At 53.8% G+C, this 26,562-nt stretch overlaps 10 protein-coding genes across 10 annotated transcripts; 3 read left to right on the top strand and 7 right to left on the bottom strand.

Annotated features, from left to right (window-relative positions):
• Positions 1–1,107: 1,107 nt before the first annotated feature.
• Positions 1,108–5,934, top strand: BDP55DRAFT_734359 (uncharacterized protein; the record flags this gene model as incomplete). The annotated part of the gene is made up of 2 exons (XM_060580200.1): positions 1,108–5,700; positions 5,752–5,934. 2 exons carry the CDS (start codon positions 1,108–1,110, stop codon positions 5,932–5,934), a joined length of 4,776 nt encoding a protein of 1,591 aa, XP_060422894.1.
• A 1,602-nt stretch (positions 5,935–7,536) lies between these two features.
• BDP55DRAFT_403825 (uncharacterized protein) lies at positions 7,537–8,115 on the bottom strand. Its single transcript, XM_060567315.1, has one exon. The coding sequence runs from the start codon at positions 7,995–7,997 to the stop codon at positions 7,647–7,649; it is 351 nt and encodes a 116-aa protein (XP_060422893.1). The 5' UTR covers positions 7,998–8,115; the 3' UTR covers positions 7,537–7,646.
• BDP55DRAFT_638117 (WD domain-containing protein) lies at positions 8,020–10,701 on the top strand (the record flags this gene model as incomplete). The annotated part of the gene is made up of 4 exons (XM_060573069.1): positions 8,020–8,083; positions 8,148–8,423; positions 8,483–10,387; positions 10,442–10,701. The coding sequence occupies 4 exons, from the start codon at positions 8,020–8,022 to the stop codon at positions 10,699–10,701; spliced, it is 2,505 nt and encodes an 834-aa protein (XP_060422892.1).
• A 520-nt stretch (positions 10,702–11,221) lies between these two features.
• BDP55DRAFT_403875 (DNA repair protein) lies at positions 11,222–12,819 on the bottom strand. The gene is made up of 2 exons (XM_060567316.1): positions 12,531–12,819; positions 11,222–12,461 (listed from the first exon to the last, which is right to left on the bottom strand). The coding sequence occupies exons 1-2, from the start codon at positions 12,618–12,620 to the stop codon at positions 11,355–11,357; spliced, it is 1,197 nt and encodes a 398-aa protein (XP_060422891.1). The 5' UTR covers positions 12,621–12,819; the 3' UTR covers positions 11,222–11,354.
• Positions 12,820–13,276: 457 nt separating this feature from the next.
• Positions 13,277–14,024, bottom strand: BDP55DRAFT_698569 (phosphate transporter; the record flags this gene model as incomplete). The annotated part of the gene is made up of 3 exons (XM_060577786.1): positions 13,277–13,671; positions 13,730–13,890; positions 14,008–14,024. 3 exons carry the CDS (start codon positions 14,022–14,024, stop codon positions 13,277–13,279), a joined length of 573 nt encoding a protein of 190 aa, XP_060422890.1.
• A 1,499-nt stretch (positions 14,025–15,523) lies between these two features.
• On the bottom strand, positions 15,524–16,716 carry BDP55DRAFT_565851 (cellulase; the record flags this gene model as incomplete). Its single annotated transcript, XM_060570458.1, has 4 exons — positions 15,524–15,634; positions 15,696–16,292; positions 16,350–16,463; positions 16,519–16,716. 4 exons carry the CDS (start codon positions 16,714–16,716, stop codon positions 15,524–15,526), a joined length of 1,020 nt encoding a protein of 339 aa, XP_060422889.1.
• A 1,739-nt stretch (positions 16,717–18,455) lies between these two features.
• Positions 18,456–19,138, top strand: BDP55DRAFT_683533 (37S ribosomal protein S19). The gene is made up of 4 exons (XM_060576345.1): positions 18,456–18,601; positions 18,667–18,682; positions 18,754–18,933; positions 18,992–19,138. The coding sequence occupies exons 1-4, from the start codon at positions 18,559–18,561 to the stop codon at positions 19,023–19,025; spliced, it is 273 nt and encodes a 90-aa protein (XP_060422888.1). The 5' UTR covers positions 18,456–18,558; the 3' UTR covers positions 19,026–19,138.
• BDP55DRAFT_683530 (transcription initiation factor TFIID 23-30kDa subunit-domain-containing protein) lies at positions 19,139–20,256 on the bottom strand. Its single transcript, XM_060576344.1, has 2 exons — positions 19,837–20,256; positions 19,139–19,774 (listed from the first exon to the last, which is right to left on the bottom strand). Exons 1-2 carry the CDS (start codon positions 20,047–20,049, stop codon positions 19,367–19,369), a joined length of 621 nt encoding a protein of 206 aa, XP_060422887.1. The 5' UTR covers positions 20,050–20,256; the 3' UTR covers positions 19,139–19,366.
• Positions 20,257–21,654: 1,398 nt separating this feature from the next.
• BDP55DRAFT_759233 (major facilitator superfamily domain-containing protein) lies at positions 21,655–23,654 on the bottom strand. Its single transcript, XM_060580824.1, has 5 exons — positions 23,429–23,654; positions 23,353–23,363; positions 23,158–23,291; positions 22,415–23,104; positions 21,655–22,354 (listed from the first exon to the last, which is right to left on the bottom strand). Exons 1-5 carry the CDS (start codon positions 23,645–23,647, stop codon positions 21,867–21,869), a joined length of 1,542 nt encoding a protein of 513 aa, XP_060422886.1. The 5' UTR covers positions 23,648–23,654; the 3' UTR covers positions 21,655–21,866.
• Positions 23,655–24,224: 570 nt separating this feature from the next.
• On the bottom strand, positions 24,225–26,559 carry BDP55DRAFT_638112 (uncharacterized protein; the record flags this gene model as incomplete). The annotated part of the gene is made up of 3 exons (XM_060573068.1): positions 24,225–24,955; positions 25,013–25,908; positions 25,958–26,559. The coding sequence occupies 3 exons, from the start codon at positions 26,557–26,559 to the stop codon at positions 24,225–24,227; spliced, it is 2,229 nt and encodes a 742-aa protein (XP_060422885.1).
• Between the last annotated feature and the right edge of the window lie 3 nt (positions 26,560–26,562).

The raw sequence follows: 26,562 nt of genomic DNA, 5'->3' as shown, positions 1-26,562 counted from the left end.
GAGCTCTTCTCTTGGACTGCCGTCGCTGCCCTCCACTGAGGGAAGCATCAGGTCTTCCATGGGCGGCACGGCGGTTGGTGATTAGGTAAATCAGCCAAAATCCGTACTTGTGGGAGCCGTGGGAGCACTGGGAGCGGGGAGGAAAGACCACCAGTGGCACGTCCCCACGTCGTCCGCCACGTAGCGCACAGACCAGCTGCATCCTGCCGGTCTGCCCAAGCAGTAGCACCCAAGCACCCATGGCCGCCGCCTGGCCATTAACAGTACCTTTACGGATACCTAGAAGCACTATCCGTACCTAGGTAATAAGCACCCACGGCACCCAAGCTCTTCTGCAAGCCCAGGGCAAAGAAAGGTATGTACCTCCGTTACCTAAGCTTCCCCGACCAGGAACAGGAACCTCTCACCTCTCACCTCCACCCCCAATTGCCTCAAACAGCACCCGCGCTGGCACTAAAGCACCACCGATTGAAGGACCCCAAGACACGCCCGGGCCCAAATTTGCGCTAAATCGAGTGGCCGCAGGCAAATCGCACCTTCCAAGTTCCTTCCCGCACCGCCTCAGACACCTCCAGCAGTCCAGGCTGTCTTACCTTTGGTACCTTACTTGGGCTAGGTACCTTCCATAGCTGCAAAGACGCGCCGGGCCTTTGTTGCTTCCGTCCAGACCACCTGGGAAAAGCACAGAAAGTACTTTGTAAGGTACACCAAGCCTCAGAAGGCGTTCCTTCCTCTCAAAATTCAACCACGTCACCCCCCTGCTCTTTGCTCCTTGCTCTCTTTCTGCGCGCTACAGGGTTGTGCCGCCTTTAGGTTGGGCTCTCAGGAATTCCAGCGCTGCCAGCCTCTCCCATCCTTCCATTCTCCGTCCCAAAATTTATTTTCGATATCCCATACCTACCTTCACCTTCACCTCACCGTTCCCCTTCCCTCCTCCTCCTCCTCCCTCAAAACCTCAATTCGCAAGAAAACCAACACATTTTCGTGTAACGACGGAAGGGCCTGCTCGTCAATTGTCCTTCGTTTCCCTCGTCGGATCACGTCCTTGCCTCTCTTCTCTGCATCCTCTTTTCCTTCCCCAAATCTCTCACACCTCCGGGCGCCATCATGGTGTCTCCCATGCCCCCAGCACCGACACCCCCTGGTGGCAGTATGCCCTCAAACGGCGATCGCAGCAACAATTTGCTGAATTTGCTCAAGTTCAGCGGTGTCGGAAGTGCGTCGGCTGCGCAGGCTCGCCAGGAAGGCTATCAGCAGCAGCAGCAGCAGCAGCAACAGTCTCCCCAGCAGCAGCAGGCCCAGCAGCACCACTACCAACAATCACCGCAGCAGCAGCATCACCAGCATCAACAGTTGCAGCATCAGCCCCACCAGTCACAGCCTCAGCCTCAGCCTCATCAGCAAGGCCGTGACTCGTCGATGCCTTCGTCTATTCCGACGCAGATCGTCGCACCCGCCCGCGCCCCGGCCGACCCTACCGGCCTGCTCGCCGCTCTGATGAAAGGAGCTCACGATGGCGAGGAGTCGCGTCCCGAGCCGCCTCAAAACGGCTCCTTCTCGACTTTTGGCGCATCGTCGCCCCCCGACGATACGCGCGCCTATCTCTTGAACTTGCTGAACCGCCCGAAGCCTAGTCAGAATGACTTGCTTCTGTCCGAGTCCACCCGTTCCAACCCCCCTCAGGCGGGCGAAAACATCCTTCACAGGGTGCTTGCTGAAGCTGGACAAGCTCCCAACTTGTCCCAAATGGCTTCCAACTCATTCGAGTACGACCCCAACAGCTACGCTCAATCGAGCGGCAACTATGGCACCTACTCGTTCCCTCCCACCCAAGATTCGAATCTCCACGTCGCCCAGCACCAGCAGCAGTATGGCTATAATGCCAACCACAACGGCAGCAGCTTCGACGACTCTCAAATCACTTCGCCGCACAACCGAACCCCTAAGACTGGTTCCATCTCGGGAATCGCCCCACCTCAGTCGTCTGGCCAGTCACCTGCTGGTCCGGCTTTCCAGATCCTCAAAAAGGCTCACGACTCGCCGAGCTCTCACCACTCCCACCACTCCCATCATGGAAGCGAGTCTAAGCGCATCGTCAACGAGCATCGCAGCCCCCTCGCCAGCCCCGAGCGCCTTCGTCACAGCTTCGGACACGGTTCTTCCCCTGCAGACAAGCTAGCCAACCCTACGCCTGGCTCAACTGCCTCGTATGCGAGCATCTCTGCCGAGAAGAACAAGGAGACAGTCTCTGAAGCAATTCACGATATTGCACAGCAAGCCGACTACGAGGCCCAGCAAGCTCTGGCCCGCGCTGAGGAAGAGCAGTCGCGGCCAGAGTACATGCAGGATCTTGAAGACATGGAGGCCGCTCGTACCGAGAGGGAGTTTGAGGAGAGCGCCCACCATGCTGCTCAAGCCATTAAGAAGGAGCTCGAACGCGAGGAGAATAGAGACCTCCTCGAAAAGGTTGTCTCTGCCGAGGTGGCTGAGGAGGTTCGCGAGATCATCGAGGAGGCTGCGAGCCATGCTGTTGCAGACAGCTGGGAGAGCGCCGACCAGGACGAGATTGTGGTGATCGAGGAGGAAACTCCCGCTCCCGTCAAGGTTTTCAACTTCCCCATGAAGCCTTGGATCTCAATTGCTCTGCAGGACAGCGCTACCGAGCCTCGACCTCAGTTCAGAGACGAAGCCATCATGGATATTGCTCGTCTCAAGAAAGAGTTTGACCAGATCGACCGCAACCTCTACACCGCTACGGAGAACTACATGGCCTACGGCATGTCCAAGGCTGGCGGTCTCCGCGTCATTAGGCAAGACGACGGCAAGGACGCTAAGATCTTCACCGACACTAAGGACCGCATCTTCAATGTCGCCATGTCCGTCACTCCCACTGACCACACGGGCATCCATCGCGAGGCCATCATTGGCACTGGCATCACTGGAACTGTCTACTGGGTCCAGATTAAGAGTGGCGAAAAGGACCACATCGAAGACGCCCATCCTGAGCAGTACGGCTTCGCTCTGCCTCCTATGGCTTCCCACGAAGGTGGCGATGCCCCTGGCGGTGTTCTCAAGACCCGTGCTCGCACCTCGACCATCCACCCCGAGTTCTTCGCCGTTGGCCGCGGCAAGTCCATCAACATCATCTGGCCCACATACATCATGCAGAACAACCTGTTCAAGCCTGGCCACGACCGCGTCGTCGACACGGAGAGATTGGCTAAGCAGTGTTCGTTGAAGATCAATACTGGTAAGGCCGGTAAAGACTTCACGTTCAGTCAGGACGATAGCGTGATAGTGTCTCTTGACAAGTCTGGACGTGTCAAATTCTGGGACGTTCGTGACCTGACCGCCGCCAAGGAGGGCAGCGACCCGCGTGCGCCCATTCCCGCCCACACTTCACTTGAGGTGAAGGAGCCTCTCATGACTCTCACCAGCACTCCCGAGGGCGAAAAGGCGTGGCCTACATCCGTCCTCCTTGTTGACAAGCTTCGCCCGTACCAGAAGCGCTGCGCTCTGCGCTACATGATCATTGGAATGAAGCAGAATCACACTCTGCAACTCTGGGATCTCGCGCTCGGCAAACCTGTACAGGAGTTCAACCTTCCCCACACCAAGGAGTCTGACGCCGTCTGCAGCGTCATGTACCACCCCCCCACTGGTATGCTCGTAATCGGACACCCTACCCGCAACTCCATCTACTTTGCGCACCTTTCGGCTCCTAAGTACAACCTGAAGAGCGTCTCGCAGGTGGAGTACATCCAGCGTCTGGTTGCCCAGGACACCACCATCCCCGCGCCCGACTCGACTGCCGTTATCAGCGGTGTTCGTGAGTACTCGTTTGCGAACCGTGGCATCCTGCGCAGTCTCGACATTCTCTGCAACCCCGCCATGGCTCAGGAGACCGACGAGCCGACTCTATTTGAGCTCTACGCCATGCACTCTAAGGGAGTAGCATGTCTTTTGATCAAGCAAGCCGAGCTCGGCTGGACCAAGGACAACAAGGTCCTGGCACCCGTTGATGCTGTTGACGCCGGGGTCGTTACTATTTCGAAGCTGAAGCCCCCTGCCAGCCAGCCCGCTGAGCCCAACCACCAGAATGCCGAAGGTGCCCACCCTTCGGCTCGCAACATTGCGAAGGACTCCCTTCTGCAGACCACGCCTTCTCACGATGACAATGCTCCTCGCCGCGGTCCCGAGTCTGTCACGCCAGTCAAGATCGCCAAGGCGGAGTCAAAGGAGGAGGAGACGCCCGTTCCCGCTCCCGCCCCTGTCAAAGAAGAGAAGCAGGAGCGCAAGAGCCGCAAGAAGAAGGCTGCAGCTGCAGCTGCTGCCGCAGCGGCTGCCGCGGCTGCCGCCGGCAACGAGCAGACCAATGGCTCACCCCGTGTTGGTCCTTCCAGCAACAATAACAACAACAACTCCAAGGACTCCGGCAAGTCTTCCGGCCACAACTCTAGCTCAAACTCCATCACCCAAGAGTCTGTCGAATCAGCAATCAGCAGCATGGAGACTCGCCTCCAGAACGGATTCAACAACTTGCTCAATTCGTCGTTCAAGACGCTCCACGGCCGCATTGACGAGGGTTTGCGTGCCCGCGAGGCCGACTTTGACGACCGCCAGCTCAAGCTCCTCAACATGGTCTCGGAGGTCCTCAACGAGAACACCCAGAAGGTCCTCGAGGCCCTCATCCAGGAACAGTTCAGCAATGCGGTCATCCCCGCTATTGCTGACGTTGCCGGCAAGGCTGTTTCTGACCAGTTCACCAAGAGTATGAACAACCAAGTTTCGCACTCTGTTCAGAAGGAAATTCACAAGGCCCTTCCTTCCGCGACCCAGCACGCGCTGCAGAACGGCGACTTTGTGAAGGCCATCTCAGACAGAGTCGGGGCTACGGTGGCGGCCAACGTCCAGCAAGAGGTCGTGAGCACTCTGACCTCTCGCCTGGGCCCCTCCTTCACCAACATGGCAACCCAGGCCTGCCAGCGCGTGGCCGGCGAACTCCAGAAACAGCACCGCACTGAAATGGAGACTCTCAACGCTCAGCGCCTCGCCGAAAGCAACAAGGTTGATCAGCTGTCCGCCATCGTGACTCGTCTTACTGGCACGATCTCCAGCATGGCGGCGTCCCAGGAGCAGTTCCAGAATGAGTTCCTCAAGTTCCAGCAGCAGATGATTCGTGTGCAGGCCCAGGCCCAGCAGCAGCAACAGCAGCAACAGCAGCCTCAACAGGTGCCGCATCACCAGCAAGCTCCTTCCTACGCTCCTTCTGTTGTCAGCCAAGTTCCCAGTCAGGTTCCCAGCCACATGCAGAGCCAGGCTTACAGCAACCTGCAGAGTCCCGACAGGGCATCGCAGCATTCCATGAGCTACAGCGGCCATTCTCAGGCTCTCACGGTGGCCAAGTCCAACAACGAGTACGATGCCGACCTCCAAGCTCGCATTGCTGTCGTCAACCAGCCGATGAAGGAGGGCAGAGCCGAGGAGGCCGTCGTCCGCTGGATGCAGTCTGGCCGTGAGCAAGAAGTGTTCGAAAAGTACATGTCCAAGTACAGCCCTGAGTTTGTGCGCAACCTGCCGCATCTCGTTCTCCTGACCGTAACTGCTACGGTCAGTCTGAACCTGGAGTCATACACTCGCGAGAGAATCGCCTGGCTCGAGATGGTTGTGCACAGCCTTCAGGTCTCGCTCGGCGAAATGGTTAGTAATTCTAATGCTAGTTTCCATGATTTGCTGCTAACATATGTTTAGGATGGCGATGCTCGTGCGGTTACACCAAAAATTATGGGTATGCTGGTGGCCCGCGTCGAGGGTCTCTTCGTTCGCATTAGCAGCACTTCGGGCAACGACCCAGTTCTCAAGAATCTTTCGCAGATCATTGTTAACGCGAAGCGGGTGATTGACGCCTGCCAGGACGAGCAGCAGTACGCTTAGGAAGCAGACAGTTGAAAGTGAAAATCTCTCACACCTGGCCCGATGACGACATGACGATATCAAGTACATAAGACATTTCGACAGCATACACGTTTGCAGGATGGCCTTGCTACGAGGCATGGGTACGATGTGGAGGAGATGCGTCTTTTGAAGAATGGGTGGGCAAGATAGCCGACGGTCGATACCTCAGTGCACATATGGCTGCGTTTTCTTTGGCATTTGGAAGAATGGGGACTGTGAATACGTTTTTCAATGGGAGGCGTATTTTCAGGCATGCGAAGGGAGTAGTTTGGGCTCCAATGGATCTGCGTGTGGATGGTGGACAAGATTCCCAAAACTTTTCTTTTCTCTTTTTTCCTTCCGTTGTAATAAGGGGTACGCTTGGGTGTTGGGACGAACCAAAAAGAAAACAAGGCTTGGGAGCGAGGGCGTTTGGACGTCGACCCAGAGTCTGTAGTATTCTTGGGGTTGGATGATTCCATTGGGACGTTACCTCGTTGTCTTAGACAGGAATATCGAAGGCGTGATCTAGCTTGGTGTGTTGGTTGTGTGACTGTGTACATGATATGAGGTGAAATGGAATGTGAGGGTGCTTGCCTGCCATGATGCGGAGACTGGTCTGTCTTAGATATTGAATCAGTCCAAACACACCGGCGTCTTCAACCCAAGTCCATCGGACACCTAGACTTTGAGGATGCGAGGAGTCAAGCTTGTCCTTCTCGTCTCTGCCTACCTTATGGAAGCAATGGGAGCATACGGTACTAGCAGATTACCTTATCCGCACCTCAGATAAGAAGGCGTATCAGGACCAGATTCAATGTGTTACATAATCCTCAAGATATAGCAATGTGGCCTGTGCCCCTGAAGAGGCGGCAGAACCTTGCATGTTTGCAGGGCTTGATGCCTGACAGCCTCACACCCTCTTGGACGATGTCTGATTGGACAAGTGGTTGGCGGCAAGAGCAGGACACCTGTGCTCAAGTTTTTTTTGGGGGGGAAAGCTCGAGTCACACAGCACAGCACAGCGCCTGCCCTGTGGCCGCAGGAGCCAGTAAAGTCAGGTACGTACCCGCCTACCTTGAAGTTTGAACAGAGGAAGGAACCTCAAAGCCAGACAGGACAGGCAGGTCACAGGTTACAGGTGACGGGAGAGCGAAGCACCTGAGGTGGGCAGCGGCTGCTGGCTCTTGCTCTTGCTGTTGGTGCTTAGGTTCCATTGTCTTTCAGAGAAAAGCAACTAGAACCAACCTTTGGTACCTTAACCCACCTCAACAGCGCGAATTTATTTCAAGTGAAGTGAAGTGACGCCGAAATCTTTGCTGCCACTTCTATAGCCAAAGTGCCTATTTTCATCATACCAAAGTTTCCATATTCTTGGGGGAATAACTCCTACTGCATCAAAACATAGCCATCCAACACGTAGTTTCTCCGCCCCTTCGACTCGGCCAATTGCGTTTGACAAAGTGTACTTCCCACTCCCAGCGAGGTACATCGACTCTTTCACTCCAAAGTACCTTACCTCAGCATTCTCAGGTACACCCGACCGTCCAGAGTACAGATACGGACAGACGCCGACGCGACAGACGGGCAGAGAGCTCCAATTGAATTGACCAGGGGTGCCAACGCCAACGCCAACAGCACAAGCACAGCTCCGACCACCGCTTTAGGGGCTTTGGACCTGGATTTGGATTAACGACCACCTTTTCCACACCTCACGACGACACGACACGACGACCACGACGGCAAAGACCGCTGCGCCAGCTCCTCGACGAGTCGCCGCTGATACCTTTGGCCTTTTCTCGTCTGATGTAACGACGACGCACCGTCATCACCTCGAGACGACACAAAGGCGCGCAGACTGCTGCACCTAGCGGGACGACCCGAGAGAAAGAACCCATCCCGACAGTTTGACGACTACCGACGAGACGATTCCTGCACCTCACATCAACCTCCTCCCACATTTGACAGCAGTGCTGAGCTGCCCGTTGGGGACCAGTCCCCCCTTGCGCGCGTATGAGCTGGCAGGTGGTTCCGGGTATGGGGTCGAACGTAGGCAACGGCATGGGCGGGCCCGGAGGAAACGAAATGGGCGGCGCGTTGCAGGGCAACGGTGGCAATCAGCCTCATGCGACCGAGTATACGCTGCAGGGTATGTTGCTTTACGCAATCGTGGAATACCTTCATTCTTTCGTACTAACTACGCTGCGTCTCAGGTGTTATGCGCTTCCTCCAAACCGAATGGCACCGTCACGAGCGGGACAGGAATGCTTGGGAGATTGACCGCCAGGAGATGAAGGCGAGGATAGCTTCCCTTGAAGGTCAGGCGAGAAGGGCCGACGCAACTCAAAAGGCACTTAAGAAATACGTCGCCATTCTCGAGAAGAAGGTTAAAGACCAGGCTACACAGCTGAAGGGAGGTTCCAAAGCAGGCGACGACGCTGTAAAGGCCGAGAAGGATCGCGCTGCCCTGGTCCAGGAGAAGCTTCGACGTGAGTTTTGAGTCCTCGCCTCAATCCGTGATGGAGCATCAGCTAACAGTATCATGCAGCTTCCTCCAAGAAGCCATACGATGCCCATGGTGGCGAACTCGACGTGGATAAAGCCGACGATGAATCGCAACGGGCCGACCTCAAGTCTTTCCTGGACCAGTGCCAGGCTGAGTTCACCTATCTGATGATTACCCCGGCGAATCCTCTACCCCCACGGGATTCACCCCCTCTCCCGATACTGGAAGACTTGCGCGAAGGCGAGCCGTTTGGCGTACCTGGCGGTAAGCCATTCCAGGAGCCGCCCTTCCCCTTTGCTTCATCGTCTCTTGTGCCGCAAAACCACGTCCGTGAAGCCAACCGCCCCCCTCCCGCTCCCAACCATGCACCCCCGATGCAGCGAAGTCAACCAACGAGTTTCCAAGTCAAACCTGTCGAACAGCAACAACAACAGCAGCAGCAGCATCATCAACCACAGCAACAGCACCACCAACAGCAAATTCCGCCCCCGGCCCAGGAGCCTGCACCTCCTGTCATGTACGCCGCTGGTACCGAATGGCCTCAGCCAATGTCGGCGACTGGCCGTATGCTCGACGACAACATGCAACGGCCTAGCCATGCCGTTGAGTCCATCAGTAGCGTTGAACCAACGGAAGAATCTCAACCTAGCCGACCTGCTCCTGAGACCGACGGTTGGGATTTCTCCGACGGATCATTCGCTGATGGCAACTCGTCACAATCTCTACAACACATCACCAACAGGCCCGATACCGACGCATTTCCCACTGCAGACAGCCTTCCAAAGTCGCCCAACCGTGGACCGAGCTCTCATCGCCGCAAAGGATCAATGTCGCGTAGACGCAGTGCGGACCATGAGCTGTCGTTGAACTCGGCTGCTCAAAAGGCCGAGACGGGCAACTTCAAATTGCGCTTCGGACTGCGAGGCCATCTGGACACCGTGCGCACCGTTATCTTCTCCGGCGGTGGCAGTCCTGGAGAACCCGAGATCTGCACAGCAGGCGATGATGGCATGATCAAGCGGTTCCACATTCCCCGTGCCGACAACCACGGCCAGACCAATGCTGCGTCAGATCTCGATGTGACAGCTAACTTTTCTCATCGTGGCCATGCCGGAGGCGTGCTCTGTTTGACATCCTGGTCGCCCTCGCCAAACTTCTCCACCGGTGGCCGCGCGCAAGGTGACGGCTGGATCTTTTCCGGTGGTCAGGATGCCACCATCAGGGTATGGGAACGTGGAAGAGTCGACCCCAAGGCTACCCTCGAGGGCCACACTGACGCCGTCTGGGCGTTGTGCGTGCTGCCGACCACGCTTGGTGCTGTCTTCGGTCAGAACAGCCAGTATGGAAGCCCCGATCGCATCCTGCTCGTATCTGGCGGTGCCGATGGATCTGTCCGTTTGTGGTCCGTTAGTGCACCACCTCAGTTGACCTCGCCTCAGCCGGGAACGAATAGAGCCGGTCCAACGGGCAGCAGAGGCCGCGTCCGCGGTAATTCGATGAGCTCTGGAAGTGCTTTCTCGAGTACTCCGCAGCCCAATATGGCATCGAGCTCTCCCTTCAACCACACGCTCGTTCACAACATCAAGAGGCCGGATGGCTCTGATGCTAGCCCTACATGCATCACTTCCCTCAGCCCTAGCGGTGACACGTTTGTCGTGTCTTACTCCGACGCAGCCATACTCGTCTACGATACCCGGACAGGTGAACAAACCGGTACAATGGACAGCTCTGAGACATACGACGGTTCAATCAACACCAGTGTCAATGCTGTCGTTGCGACAACTGTCGGTTTGGAACAGTCCCAGGGCGGATTGTCCGAAGATGATAGCAGTGCCGGCGGTGGGCCAACCGGTGGCGGAGGCAGATCCATGGCAGGATCTGGAGTTGAGGGCGTCATTATCTCTGGACACGAGGACCGGTTCGTCCGCTTCTTCGATGCCAACAGCGGTAAGTCACGAAAGTCGAATGCGTGCGAAAATGAAATGCTGATTGAATGCCCAGGCCAATGTACCTACAACATGCTGGCACATCCGGCATCGATTTCGGGCCTTTCACTCAGTCCAGACGGCCGTGAGCTTGTCAGCGCAGGGCACGATGCCTCGTTGCGATTCTGGAGTCTCGAGAAGCGATCCTGCACGCAGGAGATTACGAGTCACCGCATCATGCGCGGCGAAGGCGTCTGCTCTGTCGTTTGGAGTCAAGACGGCAAGTGGGTCGTCAGCGGTGGTGGAGATGGCGTGGTCAAGGTATTTGCGCGGTAGACGGCGGAGGTTTGGGCCGAAAGAGAGAAAGAGAGAGGAGGAAAGAAAAATATACAACAACAGCAGCAGCATAGCGTCCGTTGAAATGGCGTCGTCTTTGGGTCATTACTTGCTATGGGATGGATGTCTGAAAAGATGGCCTGCTCTCCGAGCTGATTGTGTCCAGGCATGAGAGAAGAAGAAGTGGGTGTTTTGGGACGTTTTTCTTTTCAACTTCTTTTTTTTGGGCATGAAGTATAAGACTATCGGGGCATTTTGGCTGCAGCAGTGGGCTCTCGGGCCGAATAGGGAAGAAACAGAAAACGAGGGGATGAATGGAATAGGATAAGGGGCGCGGACTGGCGCGGCCGATCCGCGTCCTGTTGTAATACTGTACTTGGGGCATCATTATTGTTCATCACACGTCGATACCCTCATTCACACTTCACCAAACCGAACCGAACCAAATCAACCCCCCCCTTTTCCTTGCCTGTTGTCTAGTGGACTCTGGACAGCGGTCTCGGTTTTCTTCGTATATAGCTTTTAAGGGGTGAAGAGAATAGATGATTGTATGATTTTGGGTATTAGGATTCATTGTCATGGAAATCAACGTTTGCCGTCGCCGCTTTGAAGGAAGAAAGAAGGTCTTGCTACATGACACCAAGCACGTTGTGCTAGAATTCCAACTCCTCGACTTCCATGCCGCATCCGTTGCATTTCTTCACCGTCATGCCCTCCTCGTTCTCAACCGCTCGACCCCAATCGTGAACGTGCTTCCCGCCGCCGACAGAGTCTCCAAACTTTCTCGGCCCCGCGCCGGCGGCTGTGGTCGCCTGCTGTCTGCGAATGGCCTCGGTCCTGGTCTTGCGCTTGAGATCGTTGAGTTTATCCCTAAACTTGGCTTCCTTGCGCCTCTTCTTGTCGGCTTCGCGCTTGGCGAACTCTGCGTCAAGTTTCTCTGCGGACCCCCATTTCGTGGTGAAGGCATATTCTTCCACTTGTAAGCGGAGGAACAGCATCATGTCGTGCCAGTGCGACTTGTGCGGGTTGGGTCGCGAGAGGTGTGGGAGGAGGTCGGCGTCTTTGAGTTCCTCGTCGGTGAGGAGGTAGTCCTCTTTACACTCCGTCTTTGTGAGGAGCGAGTACTTTTCGGGAAGCTTGTCCTTGCAGACGTTGCAGACCTGGATGCCGAAGATCTCGTCCCAGACAAAATCGATTTCGTACGAGGAGCAGTCGGCGCATTTCTTGCGCATGGTGGCGTCGGCGAGGACGCTGAGGCCCGGCTCAAAAGGTCCAGCTTTCTGGCGGCGGAGTTTCTTGAGGAGTTGAAGACGTTCCCATTCTTGCGAGGTCATGCCTTTTGGTTTCTCCTCCTGGGGTGGGCCGCCGGGTTTTACTTTGGGCACGAGGGCCGTGTTGTGCGGATCGTCTTCTGCGGTGAGGAAGCCGCCTTTTGTGTCTGTCATGGCGGACATGTTGTAATCGACGAATTTGGCAAAGTTGCGCGCCGGGCGCGGGGCGGCGTTTGTGTCGCGAGCATCGCGATTCGTTGACGGATGTGATTCTGCGCCTGTGGCTGCCGCAGGATTTGTCGTTAAGATGGACGAGTGCGGGCGTTTGCGGGAGAGGTCTGTCGCTTGGGAGGCACCTGCGTTGGTGATGTGGACGTCGTTGGTGGCTACGAAGCCCGATGCGGTTTTGGGCGTAGGGATTGCGCCTGAAGCGGCGAGTTCGGCATCGCGGCGGTCGCGGATTGCTTTTGCTTTGAGGCGAGATTCTTCCTGCGGAGGGCAATTCGTTTAGTCTTGGGAGTCCAAGGAAAGTTGAGGCCCGAGGAAGCGTTCACTCACCATGCGACGGATTGCTGCTGGTGTTGGAGGGGTTCTGGCGGGCAGCGGCGCCATTGCCGGGTTCGGCGGTGGTGTTGACGGGCGGACCATGGCGATTGTCGGTCTGTAAGCAATTCGGGATATCTAGAGCGTCTAGTGGTGTAGATGGAAAGTTGGGCATGAAGGTTGTAAGTGGGAGACGTGAAGATGCGTGCGCGCGCGGAGGGGCAACTTTTTGGAGGAAACGATTATGTCACTACTAAGAAAGTACTTAACGGAGTCGCGAACGCACGTGCCTTGCCGCTGCGACCGAGCGAGCCACACCGAAGTGGCAGGAGAGGGACTGGAGGCGGAAGTGGCGGAGCTGGAGCTGTCGGGCACGAAATGGAGCTAAGATGGGGAGATAATATGGAGTTTGATGTCGGATTAAAGTGAAGTTGTCGTGATGGAAATGGTGCGAAAACGAACAGAGTGCGGATTACTGAACTGTATCTTGACGAGACTAAGCATCTACGACAACGAATTTGCCACTCCAATTTCGAGATGATCGCATGGTGTTGGAAATCTACTTTCCACTCGTGCCAGCGCATCCTCCTATTGCCTCCAGGTAGGTACGGGAAGATACGACCGCCCCTTGACTGCAACCGAAAACATCTCCTGTAACCAATGATGCCCTCCTTTTTGATTTTATAATTTGTTCACTGTCCGACTGTCCGGTTCCCCCCCCAAAATACCAACTACGACGGGCGACGAGAGCGAGCAGACATTTACTCCTCCTTGGCACCACCACGGCCGGCACGCTCGGCAGTCTCAATGGCCTTCTTGTCGCTGGCAGCAGGGCCGCTCTGGAGACCCTGCATGAAGCTGGCGGGAGCTTTGAAGGGGCGCTTGAGGTCACCGGCGGCGGGCTGGCCAAAGACGTGGATCTTGACGAGGTTGCTCTCGAGAGCACTCTTGAGGGGGATGATGGACTGGATCAGGAGGGGGTTGGTGTACTTCATGTAGATGTGCATGAATGCCATCATGGCGATACCCATGGCCTGGGAACGGAAGGCCTGGCGGAGCTGGGTGGTGTCGTAGGCGTGGATAGTGGTGGTGACGAGCTTGCCCTCCTCAGCGGAGCCCATCGCTGGGGGCTCGACGTACTTGAGCGTGGTGAGGTCTGCTATCTGTCAGCGACTGCTCCAGCAACCTTCAAGGAAGATGATATAGCAACGCACCCTTCTTCTTGTTAATCTGGGCCTGGACGTAAAGGTAGATGATGGCGATGATGATGTTGCTGGCAATGTAACCGGCGCGGCACATGTTCAGGACATTGGGGTCTTCGAAGGGGACCTTGCGGGAGACCTGCACCATGCCGAGCATGATGATCAGGTTGGTGCTGCAGCATTGTCAGTTGACATTCGTCTTTTGTTCTAGTCGCGGAAGAAAACATTGAAATCAGAGATTTGCAATGCGATTCGATGCGACTAAAACAAACGAAGGATAGGTAACGTACATCTGAGGGCTGACCATTTTGGCGGTTTGCGAGTTTAATTGGGAGGAATTGGAGAGGAGGACGAGAACGGCGAAGAACCTCGAGGTTGCGAGAGAGAGAGAGAGAGAGAGAGAGAGGGCTGAATAGTTTATTAAGAGGATAACAGGAAGAGGAGGCTGGCAGGATGTAGAGGAGCGGACGGCGCGGCGTGGAGTTGGCGAGTTTTTGTATGGTCTAGCGCGTGAGGGCGAGGGCGTCTTTTGGGGGGGCGATGGGGAAGAAACTCGGAGAGGGTGAGGTGGTCGAAACGGGGCCCGTCCGGTGGGTTGGTTGGTTCCTTTGGGCCTGGCTGGGGGTGGAGGTGGAGGTGGAGGCACCTGGGCGAGGTACCTTTTTAGCTGTGCACCACTGCAGTGAACGTGGGTGTCTCCTCAGTAGGTACCTAGGTGGTCAGTGGACTTAGCGGTCCGATTCGGGGTCCAGCGGCCCAGTGTATGGGATGGCGAATTGCAAAATGGCACAATTTCTTAGTCCAAAGCTCTCTCGGTTTCTGTAGCATTCCGCTGCACTCTTTTTGGTCTTCGTTTTGGGATCATGCATGGGTGCCTCATGCGTGTGCTGCCTGTATTCATAGCATATACGAATAGGTGAGCCTCATGGAACTCTATCACATGGCTTGATATCTCTTTCTCCCACAATATTGTCCTAGTGACATCAATCTGTCTATTAGTGTTGTATCTCTATTGTCTCCGTCGAGGCACATGATGCCAGACGGCGTATTGCAACTTTTGAGTTGTCTGCAGCTAAGCAAAGGTGCTTAGACTAACACAACATACTGCCCAAGGCAACATGCCACGCATCCAGTGGCTGGGAACTTGGAGAAAACGCCACTGAGTCTTGAGAGTAGCAAGTCCAACTCCCCGCATCCGCTCTTGGATTCTCATCAAAATCGGAGGCTTTTGCAAGTTGCGTGCTCTTGCTGGAGACTCGGACTGAGAGACTTGCAAGTTGCGACACCAACAGAGGACACGTTCGTAAATTGCAACGTGGGGAATCCTGTCAGATATATCCACCACCTGCCTAATCGAGACAGCTACCATTTTGCCTCATCTTACAGCTGAGATTTGGTCATGCATCGCTGATAGACCAACACTAGCGTCAGATGTATCTCACCTATCGCTTTGCGGTTGACAATCAACCGACTCTAAATGGTTGCAATTATCAGTTGTCTTGGCATTCAGCACAAATCCACAAATGCACCCGGATCACCACAATTGCAATAGCAAAGACGAAAGAAAACTGGGCTTTTCATATTCCAGATATGTACGACAGGGGCCAGGATACCCACGATCAATATCTACAATTGAGAATACAATCATCAGACAGCAGTACCCCCATGTCCACAGACAGGTCCCTAGCTGAGTCTTCCGGCAACAGTACCCCCATGGAAATCACGTGGCGCCGGTCGCACGTTCCACTTCCGCCGATGCGCACTCCATCGGGGGGCACGTATCCACCCCGAAGCCCGGGAATAGCCTCAGATGAAGCTCTTGAGGATCGGGAGGTATGTTCCGTACGCCTTTCCAGTCGTAGGCTCCATGGAGTACATGTAGTCCGCCCACCACGGTCCAGCCGCCCACCAGAGAACCTAGAATTTCGATGTTAGCGGTGTTCAAACCATGAGAAACCTTTGAGAATAAAATACTTACACCTCTCCACTGCTCAGAGTTGTCCGCGAGGTGCTGGAGGGCACCCTTGACAGCAGTCTCGCACTGAGTGTTGACACCGGCGCCAATCTCGCCGAGAACGCCCTGCTTGTTGTTATCCTTGAGCCACTGGGTGGCGACCGCCAGACGCTCGGCGCCAATGGTGCTGCTGACGCAGGCCTCGTTGGTGCCGGAGCCGTCCGTGTCGAGGTACTGGTGCATCTCGTAGAAGAGAAGCTTGCCGGTCGAGTCGGACGGATCCGTGAGGTTCTTGAGAGCATCGCCGGAGCCGCTCTCGATCCAGTGCCACGCGCCAGAGTACGAGTTGCCCTCGATGAAGATGTTCTGCTTCGTGGCGCCCGCCGCGCGAATGTTGGTAATGGCGGCCTGGTTCAGGTCGTGGACGAGCGTGTTGTCCATGTCGTGGTACTCGTTGTTGGTGTCAAAGATGACCTTGTCGTTGTCCTTAAAACGGGCGGCGACCGTCTTCCACCATGCACCAAAGTCGGCGGAGCTGGTGATGATGTTGCCATAGTAGCGGCCATAGTTGTGGGGGTCGATGACGGCGTAGGAGCCCTTGGAGGTGACGTCCTTGACGAGCTGCCGTCGAAAGGGTTAGCATGCGTACTTCTATCATCTACGGGCATCACGACTTACATCCTCAAGGCCAGAGAAGTAGGTCTCGTTGATCGTGCCGGTCAACTTGTCGGGAATGATACGCTCCATCATCGTTCCGATACGGAAAGTGTTGAGGCCCTGGGCTCTCAGAGTCTACCAACCCACAGTCAGCTGCCATACCGCTTCATCGTTTCGACATCAGTCTTACATCAATGGCAGTCTTGTTGGGCCATGTGTACTCCTTGCCCAGCTGTCCAGGAAGGGTACCCTGACCGAACTCGCCGCCGCTCTCGTTGACACCAGTGAATAGAAACTTGCCGGCGCGCTTCTCCTTGGCGCCGTCGATGGGGGCCGCCAGGACCGATGCGACGGACGCAGCTCCGAGAGCAATGTTGGAAAACTTCATGATTTTTGATCGAAGAAAGGAATGAAAAGGGTTAGACTAGAAAAGAAGGTAAAAAGGTCGGATGCAGTCCAAGCAAAAGCCAAGACCAACCCCAGAGTGGCTCCGAGGCATGGCAGACTTTATATCCTCGTGGCCCGGACCCTCTATCTCTCCTCTCTTTCGTCTCCTCTTTCTTCCGTCTCTCGCTTACAGTTCAGGGGGGTGGAATGGGATGGCAAAGAACGGTACCGACGCATAGTGGACTGTCGAAAGGAAAAGTTGCCTGTTGCGAACCTTTGGAGGAGAATCACCAGGTCACCCCCCTACAATATTATGACGGAGTCCCTTGCTCCGTCCCATGTATACAACCAAAATACCACACGATTTGCGGGAAAAGAGGGAACGCAATCAACAAAGGGGGCCGGTCACTTTGCTTCTCAAAGTCTAGTCTGGACATTCTGGAGCCCGTGGAAGCGGCGAGCCTCACCATACTAAGCTTGCTTGGCATGGATGATGTGCCGTGTGGGGTAGTCCCGGCAGGGAAGAGCACGATCTCGGGACCTGGCCCTCCTAGTGCTGGACCTCCTTGGACCTTGCAGATGCCAGACTGTGGTTCGTGGTTACGTTGATGCCGAGAATGCCGAAAAATGCGGCTGCTTCGTACTGTCGTAGAGTTGGGGGAGGGGGGCTTTTGTTTGCCGCCTGGGTTAGATTGCGTGCAGGTTTAGTCTGACCTGTTTGGATATACGGCATCATCATCGAGAGGGATCTAGGACAATCTGGCAGGCAGTTGAGTGGCGGAGGGTGACATGCTCCGGTATTTGCGCAAATTTCCCGCGGGTGACAAGTGCCGGCATGAGAGACAAGAAAAGCAAAGTGCGACACAACAGGCTAACAGCAGACAGAAAGAGACTGACAGTGACTGGCAACTCGGACTCGCGGCTAGCTAACAGGCTTTGAGGTGTCGTTGGTCCCAAAGGGGGGAAATAAAGTTGGCTGTTTCAAGTCGCCGGGGGAATACCCTCCGCGTGGTCACTGGTGTACATAGCACCTGGAATTAAGGGATCGCCAAACCCCACAATGATCATCAAGATGGGACTTGAGAGCTGCGAGGGGGCCAAACTGAGCCGCGAACTCGGGACGACGGCGCGAGAAGGTTACGAATAGAGGACGTGACTATCCAAGGAGACGGCTGGCAGAAAAAGGAGACTGCTCCAAGTGCAATGACGTGATATAAGAGGCATGAGATCAGGGGAACAAGCTGTTTAGCTTAGACTTGTGGCCTGCGGACCCTCTCTCAGTAGACTTTGGGAATTGTCGGCCAACAGGGAGATCCTTGGGTGCTGCAATACCGACAAACCTTGGACTGAGTCGTTTCAACAGAGTTTGCTGTTGAAGAAACAAGTTGACTGATAGCTCTGACCTGCTTTACCGTCACCGTTGCCGTCTGAAACAATGTGGAACGGCCGTCCGAGAATGCGCTGAGGGCAGCGCTAAATGATGCGAAGACTAAAACTCGAGAATACTCACTAATTTTGACAGATGAACACAAGACTTGAGTAATTTGTGGAGGTCATGTAGAAGGAAGACGGAATCGGATTTAGTAACTTTTCGGTGCAGTTAAGCCGTTGTAGATTGTTCGCCGAGAATCGAATTACGACTGAGTGATGTGAGCCGTGATTAGTTAAGCCAGCAATCCGGGAGATAGAGTCGGATCCGAAGCACGGAGCACCGGCTTTCCACGTGACCCAGCAAGTTCTGGAAGCTCGGAAATTCTTCCCGTGCAGCATCGCGACAGCCCAGCCCAGGAGTGACTTGGAGGAAGTAGCTACCAATCCCAGACAAGCAAAAGGAGTTGCGACGATGCAGCCAACACGACACCTTCTGAAGCGATCCGTGTGGAAGGGTGAGCAATCCATCTATTGCGCATACTGTTGAAATTGAAGAGATGAACTGACAGCTCGTTTGTAGGGCCTCACATCGTCCCGTAAGGAATCCCTCCCCTCACGACACCCCTCAATCGAACCCCCGAGTCTGACCCTGCTTTAACGCGAACAGTCTCCCGATCGTACGCCCCGTACCCGGACAGAAGGTTGTGCCCATCCGGACGCAGGCCCGTTCCGCGACGATCCTGCCCAACTTTGTCGGCCTCAAGTTCCAGGTCTACAATGGCAAGGCGTACATTGACGTGACGATTACGGAAGACATGGTCGGTCACAAGCTGGGAGAATTCTCACCGTACGTCGAATCGGCGCCTGCATAACATATCAAGGTTCTTGGAGCTAACTACTGGCAGGACGAGAAAGCCCTTCATCTGGTCCAGGATGTAAGAGGGGGCGTCATTGGGATTTTCCAAGGTTTAGCAGCATCCGGACGGCGTCTCTGTCAAGGTGTGGAGGAACATTTGTACAACACTGTCAAGATACCAGCGATACACTGTAGCATAAGAATTTGGGGCCTTGTGCCGTTGACGACCCTCTGCTAGGTTTATGGATATCCATATCGTGTAACCTTTCGAGCACCTCTACGTAGTGCTCGTTCAAAGCCGAAGCTCCCGGTCATGTAAAACCCCGTAGACGCCATACCCAAGCCCGTCCAACGCCGTGATATATGTACACCAGCCCAAATTTTTTTTTTTTGGCAGCTCCCGGCTGCTTTGATAATTCCCCCCTTATCGATAAAACTCACTTCTCTTGACATTGACTCCATACTCGCCGACGGCCATGCCGAGGTCCTCCATGGTGAGAACGGTCCTGTTTTGGCTGCCGCCCTGTCCACCGCCGCCATAGCCAGGTCTCTGGATACCGAGGGGTCCTCCGCGACTTTGGTCCTTTGCGCCGGCTGGACCTGTGGGTTGGCCCGGGATGGGGAATCCCGCCGCGGCACCGAGGTTGCCCATGGGGTTATTCGCGTTGGAGTTGGAGGCGCGGATGCGGCTGTACTGATATGCGTCTGCGGAGATATCGGCGATGAACTTTTGCGTTGCTAGAGCGAGCAGGCGCGCCAGGCGCGGGTCGGTCTGCGGTGGTGGGGGGAGGCCGGCCTTGGTCATGTAGTAGTTTGTGACTGCGTCGGGGATCTAAGCAAGTGAGAGCTGTCAGTCCATGTTCGTTCCCTCACGAATCTTTTTCCAAGACATACAATGGGCGCATAGTCGTCCATCTTGGTCAAGAACTCGCGGAGAGACATGTCTTTGCGGGTGATGGCCTTAGGCTCTGGGCCGGGCGCGACTGCCTCGGGGACAGCCGCGGCGTCAGCTGGGGCAGCGGCGGCATCGCTTGTCGTCTCTTGCGTGTTGGGCGCCGTGGGCGCCGTGGGCGCTTGTTCAGCGGTCTCCGGTGCGGTAGTTGACATTTTGATCGCGGCGCGTGAAGAACAGAGGTGATGGTGATAACGCCGGATGGGAGGAAATCGAGTCAAAGGCACGCGATTCCACAAGGCTGATGAGGCTGATGATGTAAGGTGAAGTCGCCTTGCGCGACATGCGGCAGTGGCGTCAGTGTCACGTGCAAGAGAACTGAGCCACCTCTACAGGTGTGTGCCTGCCTTCCAGGTTCTTTTCGGTAATACCTTACCTTACCTATGAGGGGTCTCACCTTCTCACCTTCTCCACATTCAAGGTCAGCAACCTGTCTGGCCTGTGCATTTAGGTTCAAGCATCTTATTTAAGCTTCAACAGGGGATCAAGGTGCAACAGGCCTCAAAGTGGCCGTCACGGAGCCATCCGTACTACAGGCGAATGGCTAGCATAATTGTAATTCAATTTTGGCGCCCTAATCATCCGTCTACGAACTGCCAAGACGGGGATATCTGTACGCAGAGTACTAGGCTACAGACTCCAATTTTGCAACTGGTAAAAATGTAACGAACGCATCTCACTGATATATTGGCCTACCTTCATCATTTCGCGGATTATCATTTCCTGCTGTATGAACTGTCGACTCCCCACTCGAGCCATGGAAGATTGCAACCACTAGATCTGAAAGATTTCGCAGCATGCCAATTACTGTGGTCCCGTTTTTAAGTCGCATGTGAGTTACGCTTCCTTCAAACACCGAGAAACATAGCCCAAGGTATGCGTCAAACTATGTGTGTATTCGTATGGGTAATCGTACAGAGAGCCATCTGAGAAATCGCTGTACAAGTGGACTGCCAAGATTGAGTCGTGGTTGGGCCATGCTGCCAACGTCAGCAATATGGGGTCGCTATGACTCGCTGACCCAGCCGACCTGCAATCTCATATAAGAAGCTTTGTCAGATATATGAAGCGCAACCTGGTATCAGCTATTGGAATAGAAAGCATGAAACTGGGCGCAGTAATTCGGGCGTTGGCCTTGACATTGAGACCGAAGCTCGGCCATCGGGAGGTGTAAGTTGGCCGTGATTTCTACGAAGCTGATCATTAATCGGGTTCTTGGCACATGGACTTCTCCATCGGTGACGGGATGAAAGACCCATCCTCCTGTGAATCGGGGAGTTATGTTGCTTCCTCTGACGTGTTCATAAAGACTATAAATGCCCAATCGCTCTTCTCACTTGAGGTCGATAGCTCCGCAGTTCATCCCAACCCAACAAAGCAGTTCAACATCCCAAACCTCTCGCACCTCTCAGAATGCAGCTCCCTTCATCTACTGTCGTTCTGGCTGTTTTCGGCCTTCTTGCCTCCCAGGCAGTTGCCCAGCAGGTTGTAAGTGAAAATTCAATGCTAAGGTCATACTTGACTGAAGGGGAAGCCGCTAACACCCGGCGTTCAATAGGAATGCGACTGTTCGTGACTGACTTGATATTTTCCTACCTGAGACCTTACTGACATTATATAGCTTGCATTGCGGCATGCCAAAGGAGGCCTGGCGTATGCTGGGGCGGAGACAACGTTGGATATTGCAGGAACCTATGCGGTCCCAACTGCCCTTGCACGTTCTAGACGTCGGAGGAATCGGTAGCATGGTGGATGATCATGTCATTTAAGCTTTACAAGATTCTACAAAAATCAACGATCTAGCATACAGCAACTCTTTGATAAAGGCAACATTGGGTCCATGTTCCTTGCATCTTCATACTGAGCGGTCGATACGGCCACGTTCCAGGGAGTCGAGAGTAGTACTTTTCGACGTACAGCAATTTCCCGTCGAAACAATGAGTGATATCCCATCAAAACTGTTTTCTGAACTTCAGTAACTGTATAGAAGAGTGCTATGATTACCTGAACGCGATATCCTCCGGTTCTCCTTAATCAGCATCCGTTTCAATACCCACGCCATAATCGCGGCTGCCACTGAGAAGGCAGCGCTAGATAGCATAGCTGTGGTATATCTAGGTGCATCCGATTCAGGCCAGAGATACTTCAACAAGTCAGATTTCTTGCCGGGGAAATATTCGAGTTTCAATAGAAGACCGTAACTTACTGGGGTGTATATTGACCCAATGGTGGCAATTGTGTTGACTAACGCGAGAGAAACGGCCTTTTTCTCCCTCGTTTGTCCACAGGTACTCGAGACCCAGCCGAGAATGATAGAATTACAAGCATAGACACCGCTGGCAAAGGTACACATGGCAAAGTACCTCGCACCGACATTCAGGGTGCTGCAGGCCAATACGAAGCCAAAGAGCGCGACGGCTTTGGCAATAGTAATGTGCCAGACTCTTTCGTTGAAGTGACCTGAAAATATGTCAAGGGTCAGTGGGAGGGACCTATGCAAGATCGATCAAAAGTCTTCACCTGAGCTGGCAGCCCATGCGATCGTTGCAATGCCGGATATGATGTAAGGGGGGCATGTTAAGGCGAGCGTGACGTTTCGGCCGAAACCCAGTGTTTCGACAATGGTTGGAAAGAAGTTCTTGTATCCCGATGCGCTGAGGTGTAAATGCTGCATCGCCACCAGAACCCAAAGATGTGGATCCCGAGAAGCTTCAGAGAGACCGGCCCAGATGCTGGTGTTCGCCTGGAGTTGAACCGTATCAACCGCAACTCGGGAGTGCGCAAGCCTCCTTTCCTCCTCACTGAGCCAGCGAGTGTCGAGCGGCTGGTCAGGCAACAGAAAGGCCGATGAAACCGAAATGAAGAAGCTGATGATACCCTGGAGTATGAACAGCCATCGCCATCCGCTAAGACCAGCCATTTGGTCCATTTGGAATACCCCGATGGCTATGAGACCAGCGAAAGCAGTGCCACAGATGTTAGCCGTGAAGAGTATGGATATTCGTGTCGCAATCTCCTTTCTGGTGTAGAAAATTCCAAGCAAATACAGGGCACCGGGGTAAAACGGCGCTTCGGTAATGCCAAGAAAGAATCGAGTTAGAAGTAGTCCTTTGAAGTCTTTTGTTACACCTGTCATGGCACTGACAATTGACCAAAGGGCCATAGTTGATGCCATAAACCAGGATGGCCTGATTCTTGTTATCAACATGTCTGTTGATCTTTGTCAGATTTTGCTGGAGACAAAAGGGTACATCAGAACGCACTACTCGGAATTTGTCCTAGTATATATCCAACAAAGAGTATGGAGACGCAGGTCTGGTACTCAGTCGAGGTCAGGTTGAGCTCGTTCTCGATGCCATCTAAGCGAGCTACGGTGATAGCGTTTCGATCAAGGTAACTGTCGCAAAGATAGTCAGGAAGTATTTATGCTTGAGCACATTGCCCCTTGGAATGCTTACTTGAACCAATACTGATAGAAAAGCATAGCAGTTAGCATTCGTCACAGGCTTGGTTGATTGGACTATGAGTACAGACCATAACCCAAAGGACTGGCAAGATAATCCAATCCAACTTCCGGACCAACTTGATCTCAGCCGGGCTCGCGCCCTCGCAAACTTCCATAGTCTCTGGTGTGTTTGTATAGGATTTCGGCACCACCCTCGTCTCCAGGTGTTGGCATACTGCAACTTCATCTGCTTTCGGTGCAGTTGAAGAGTTGTGCGCCTCAAGACCAGGGTGATCGGCAGTGACCATCTCGAATATTCCTCAATAAAAGAGAAAACGCACTGTAATGGAAAGTGGGAGATTTTGGAAGCTCATTGAAATCACTACCGAATTTGAGGAGTTGCCAAAGAATTCCTGCTTCCCCTTCTTATACAGGACGCGTCTCAAAGAGGTAGCTGCACCCCAGATTATCTCACGGATAGCCCAGGTTTCCCCGCATTATCCTGCACACACCCGCTCGGTAGTGCATACATGTATGATTATTTTCGTGGCAGACTTGAGTAGATCTATGGAACATCTGGCCGGAAACGTGTAAGCCAGTCAGTTCAATGTTAGGGTATTTGAGGTGATCTAAGGTCTACGATGGATGGACGGATCTCAGCGGACTGAGACGGGCGGAAGAAACGTGCGTTACCAACAAGGGACTGGAGAAGGTTGAACATTCTTCGCACAACTAAACCGACTTCAACGGACTGACGCGGCTTGAAACGGGCAGTCACGGATGCCAACAAGAGGCTGACACTAGAGGTTATGCCGAAACCTGGATCAGTTTCTCAATCAAAAATTCTCAAACACTCAAGAATCTTTTTGACTGCGTAAAGCATTTCTAAGTATTATCTGGGAGGTTCCATAGGAAGTTAAGTGAGTCAATGTCGAAACCCTGGTAAAGTTGATCTGTGTTATTACTGAAAGGCGCAATGCTTGAGTCGAATTGCAGAGCCCGCCAGATCCCGGTTTGATCCGAAGACATATCATCATTGACATTTTGATCAGCTGGAAGAATCGGCAGGGAGATATCGAATCCGCTTAGGTTGTTGTGATTATAACTGGGCGTATAAGACTGCACTGCGCTTCTTCCATGAGCCTCAGACGCAGAGAAGTGATTGAACTTCAGGAATTGGGTATGTTTCTCAATGAGATGGGCGTATCTGAGTGCGAAATCCATGTCGTCGGGCGGGTATCTTCCCAACGCTGTAACACATCGATCCAACGTTCGCAAGGCTGTGGAAACATCTGTTGCTGGTGATCCAAGACTAAGGGCCTTTAGCAAGAAAACAGATGCAGATATCACGCTGATTCTGATGCTTGCTGGCGCATATGCAAGATGTGACTGGAAGGACGTCTGAGTTGCAATGCGCAGCACTTCGCTGCTATCCGAAACAACTTCTTGCAGAAATCTAGCATCCTGGGTAGTCATATAACCAGCGAGACTGTCCTTTTCAACTCCATCAAGATTGGCTGTTGCAGCTCGTCGTACGACTGCCTGTATAGATATGGCACCTACACAAGCTCTGAGATGAAAATACTCGATAGATAGTGAGGTCCTTAGAAGCCCGGCTACAATTGCGCATCCGTGTTAGTCATGTGAAGTGATAGGACTACTACGAAACAAACCTTTGCATTTCGAATCAAGTGAGGCCTTCCAGTTGAAAAGAGAGCTTAGGAAGTGATCTAATAGATCTGGATAGCCATCGATTCGAAGTAAACCTTCCAAGTGGTCCACAGATTGGAAGAACATAGACGAAGCTACTTTTGAGAGACGGATAAACTCTAAGTAGACCTCAATGTATGAGGTCCATGAAGCCTGTGAAGAATCGCCCATGTCTTGCATCGAAGATCGCGATGATGCAATGGACACAGTCTCGGGAAAGACGGAACTATACCCCAGTCTCGTGGCGGTTTGTGTCATGTAGGCATAAAGAAGCCTCTGAGCTCGAAATTTGCGACAAACAGCAACACTAGATGCTGAGTAGTTTGCGCGCTGGTCGGTTGATAATATGCCAAGTTCATAAGCAAGATTCGTAGCAAGGCCAAGGAGCATCCAAGACATCCTGCTTGCCCTTTTCGCGGGCTCGAAGACATCTTTGCGCCACCGAAGTAGGGGCTCCTCATCGTTGGTTCGCTTCCGATTCTCTCGGTCGTAATTCAAGTCGATAAGCAAAGCATCCCAGCCTTCTGTATCTGGGGGAAAATGGATGGCTCGAGGATGCCAGTCCGAGATGAGCAGCAAACTCTCGATTGTGCCGATTATCCTCATCTTAGCGGAGGAAATCTTCTCTTGACCCAGGATAATGCGTTTGATCATAAGCTCGCAGAATTGCCAAAGTCGATTATGTATTAGGTGGCTCCTGGAAATGCCACCTGCTCCCGGCAACAGGAAAAATCGAGATGAGATCATCAGGATAGTGCAGCATAACATCGACTCTTCGTGAACGAGGCTTGAGTGGGCATCGTGGTTCCGAAATTGGTCAACCGTGACGGGAGATAGTGGTGAGAGATATTTGAAGAAGCTGGTCGATGTCAGTGAGAAATGGCTGGGACTGAAGTGTTGAACCTTACAGATCAATGTATGTGACAGCTTCTTGCGAGGTGAACCAACCCTGTCTGACGAACCTGCACTTGTCCCACATATCTAGAGTCTCGTCGACTGGTTCAGATAGAGCCTGAATGATGAAACCTACCCCAATTTGGCCGCCTGGCTGTTCTCTAGCAGGCACGGCAAAGGGGACGTCTTGCACGGGGTGTGTTGGCTGTGCTGAAGAGGGGCCCGAGGATGGAGATACTGTAGCATGATGAAGTAGATTTGCGGCGTCGGACAGCACATCGAGAGCGTCATTGGAACCCGTCACAAAACTAGAGACAACCCGTCCCGAAAGTGAACTATCATGAAGAGAACTTCGACGCCATCTCGTTCCAAGTTCTTGGGTGAGCACCCTAGAAGGAGGTGCCGCTGGTGACAAGTCTTCCTGTACCAGTGTATCAACATCTTGCGGCGACCTGGACTGGGTGGTGCTGGCAGGCTGTGGTCTAGTAGCATGCTCAGTCGCCCTGATCCTATTCCAATTCGGCGGATCCCTATGTTTTGAGGTTCTCGAACGACGATCGAATCGGCAATCGCGATGCTCACGTCTGCATTTGGCGCAAGGAGGTTCATCTCCCATGAT

This window comes from Colletotrichum godetiae (genome assembly GCF_030913485.1).
Source record: "Colletotrichum godetiae strain CBS 193.32 chromosome Unknown BDP55scaffold_78, whole genome shotgun sequence".
Lineage (NCBI taxonomy): Eukaryota > Fungi > Ascomycota > Sordariomycetes > Glomerellales > Glomerellaceae > Colletotrichum > Colletotrichum godetiae.
This window is presented reverse-complemented; position numbering and strand designations above follow the sequence as displayed.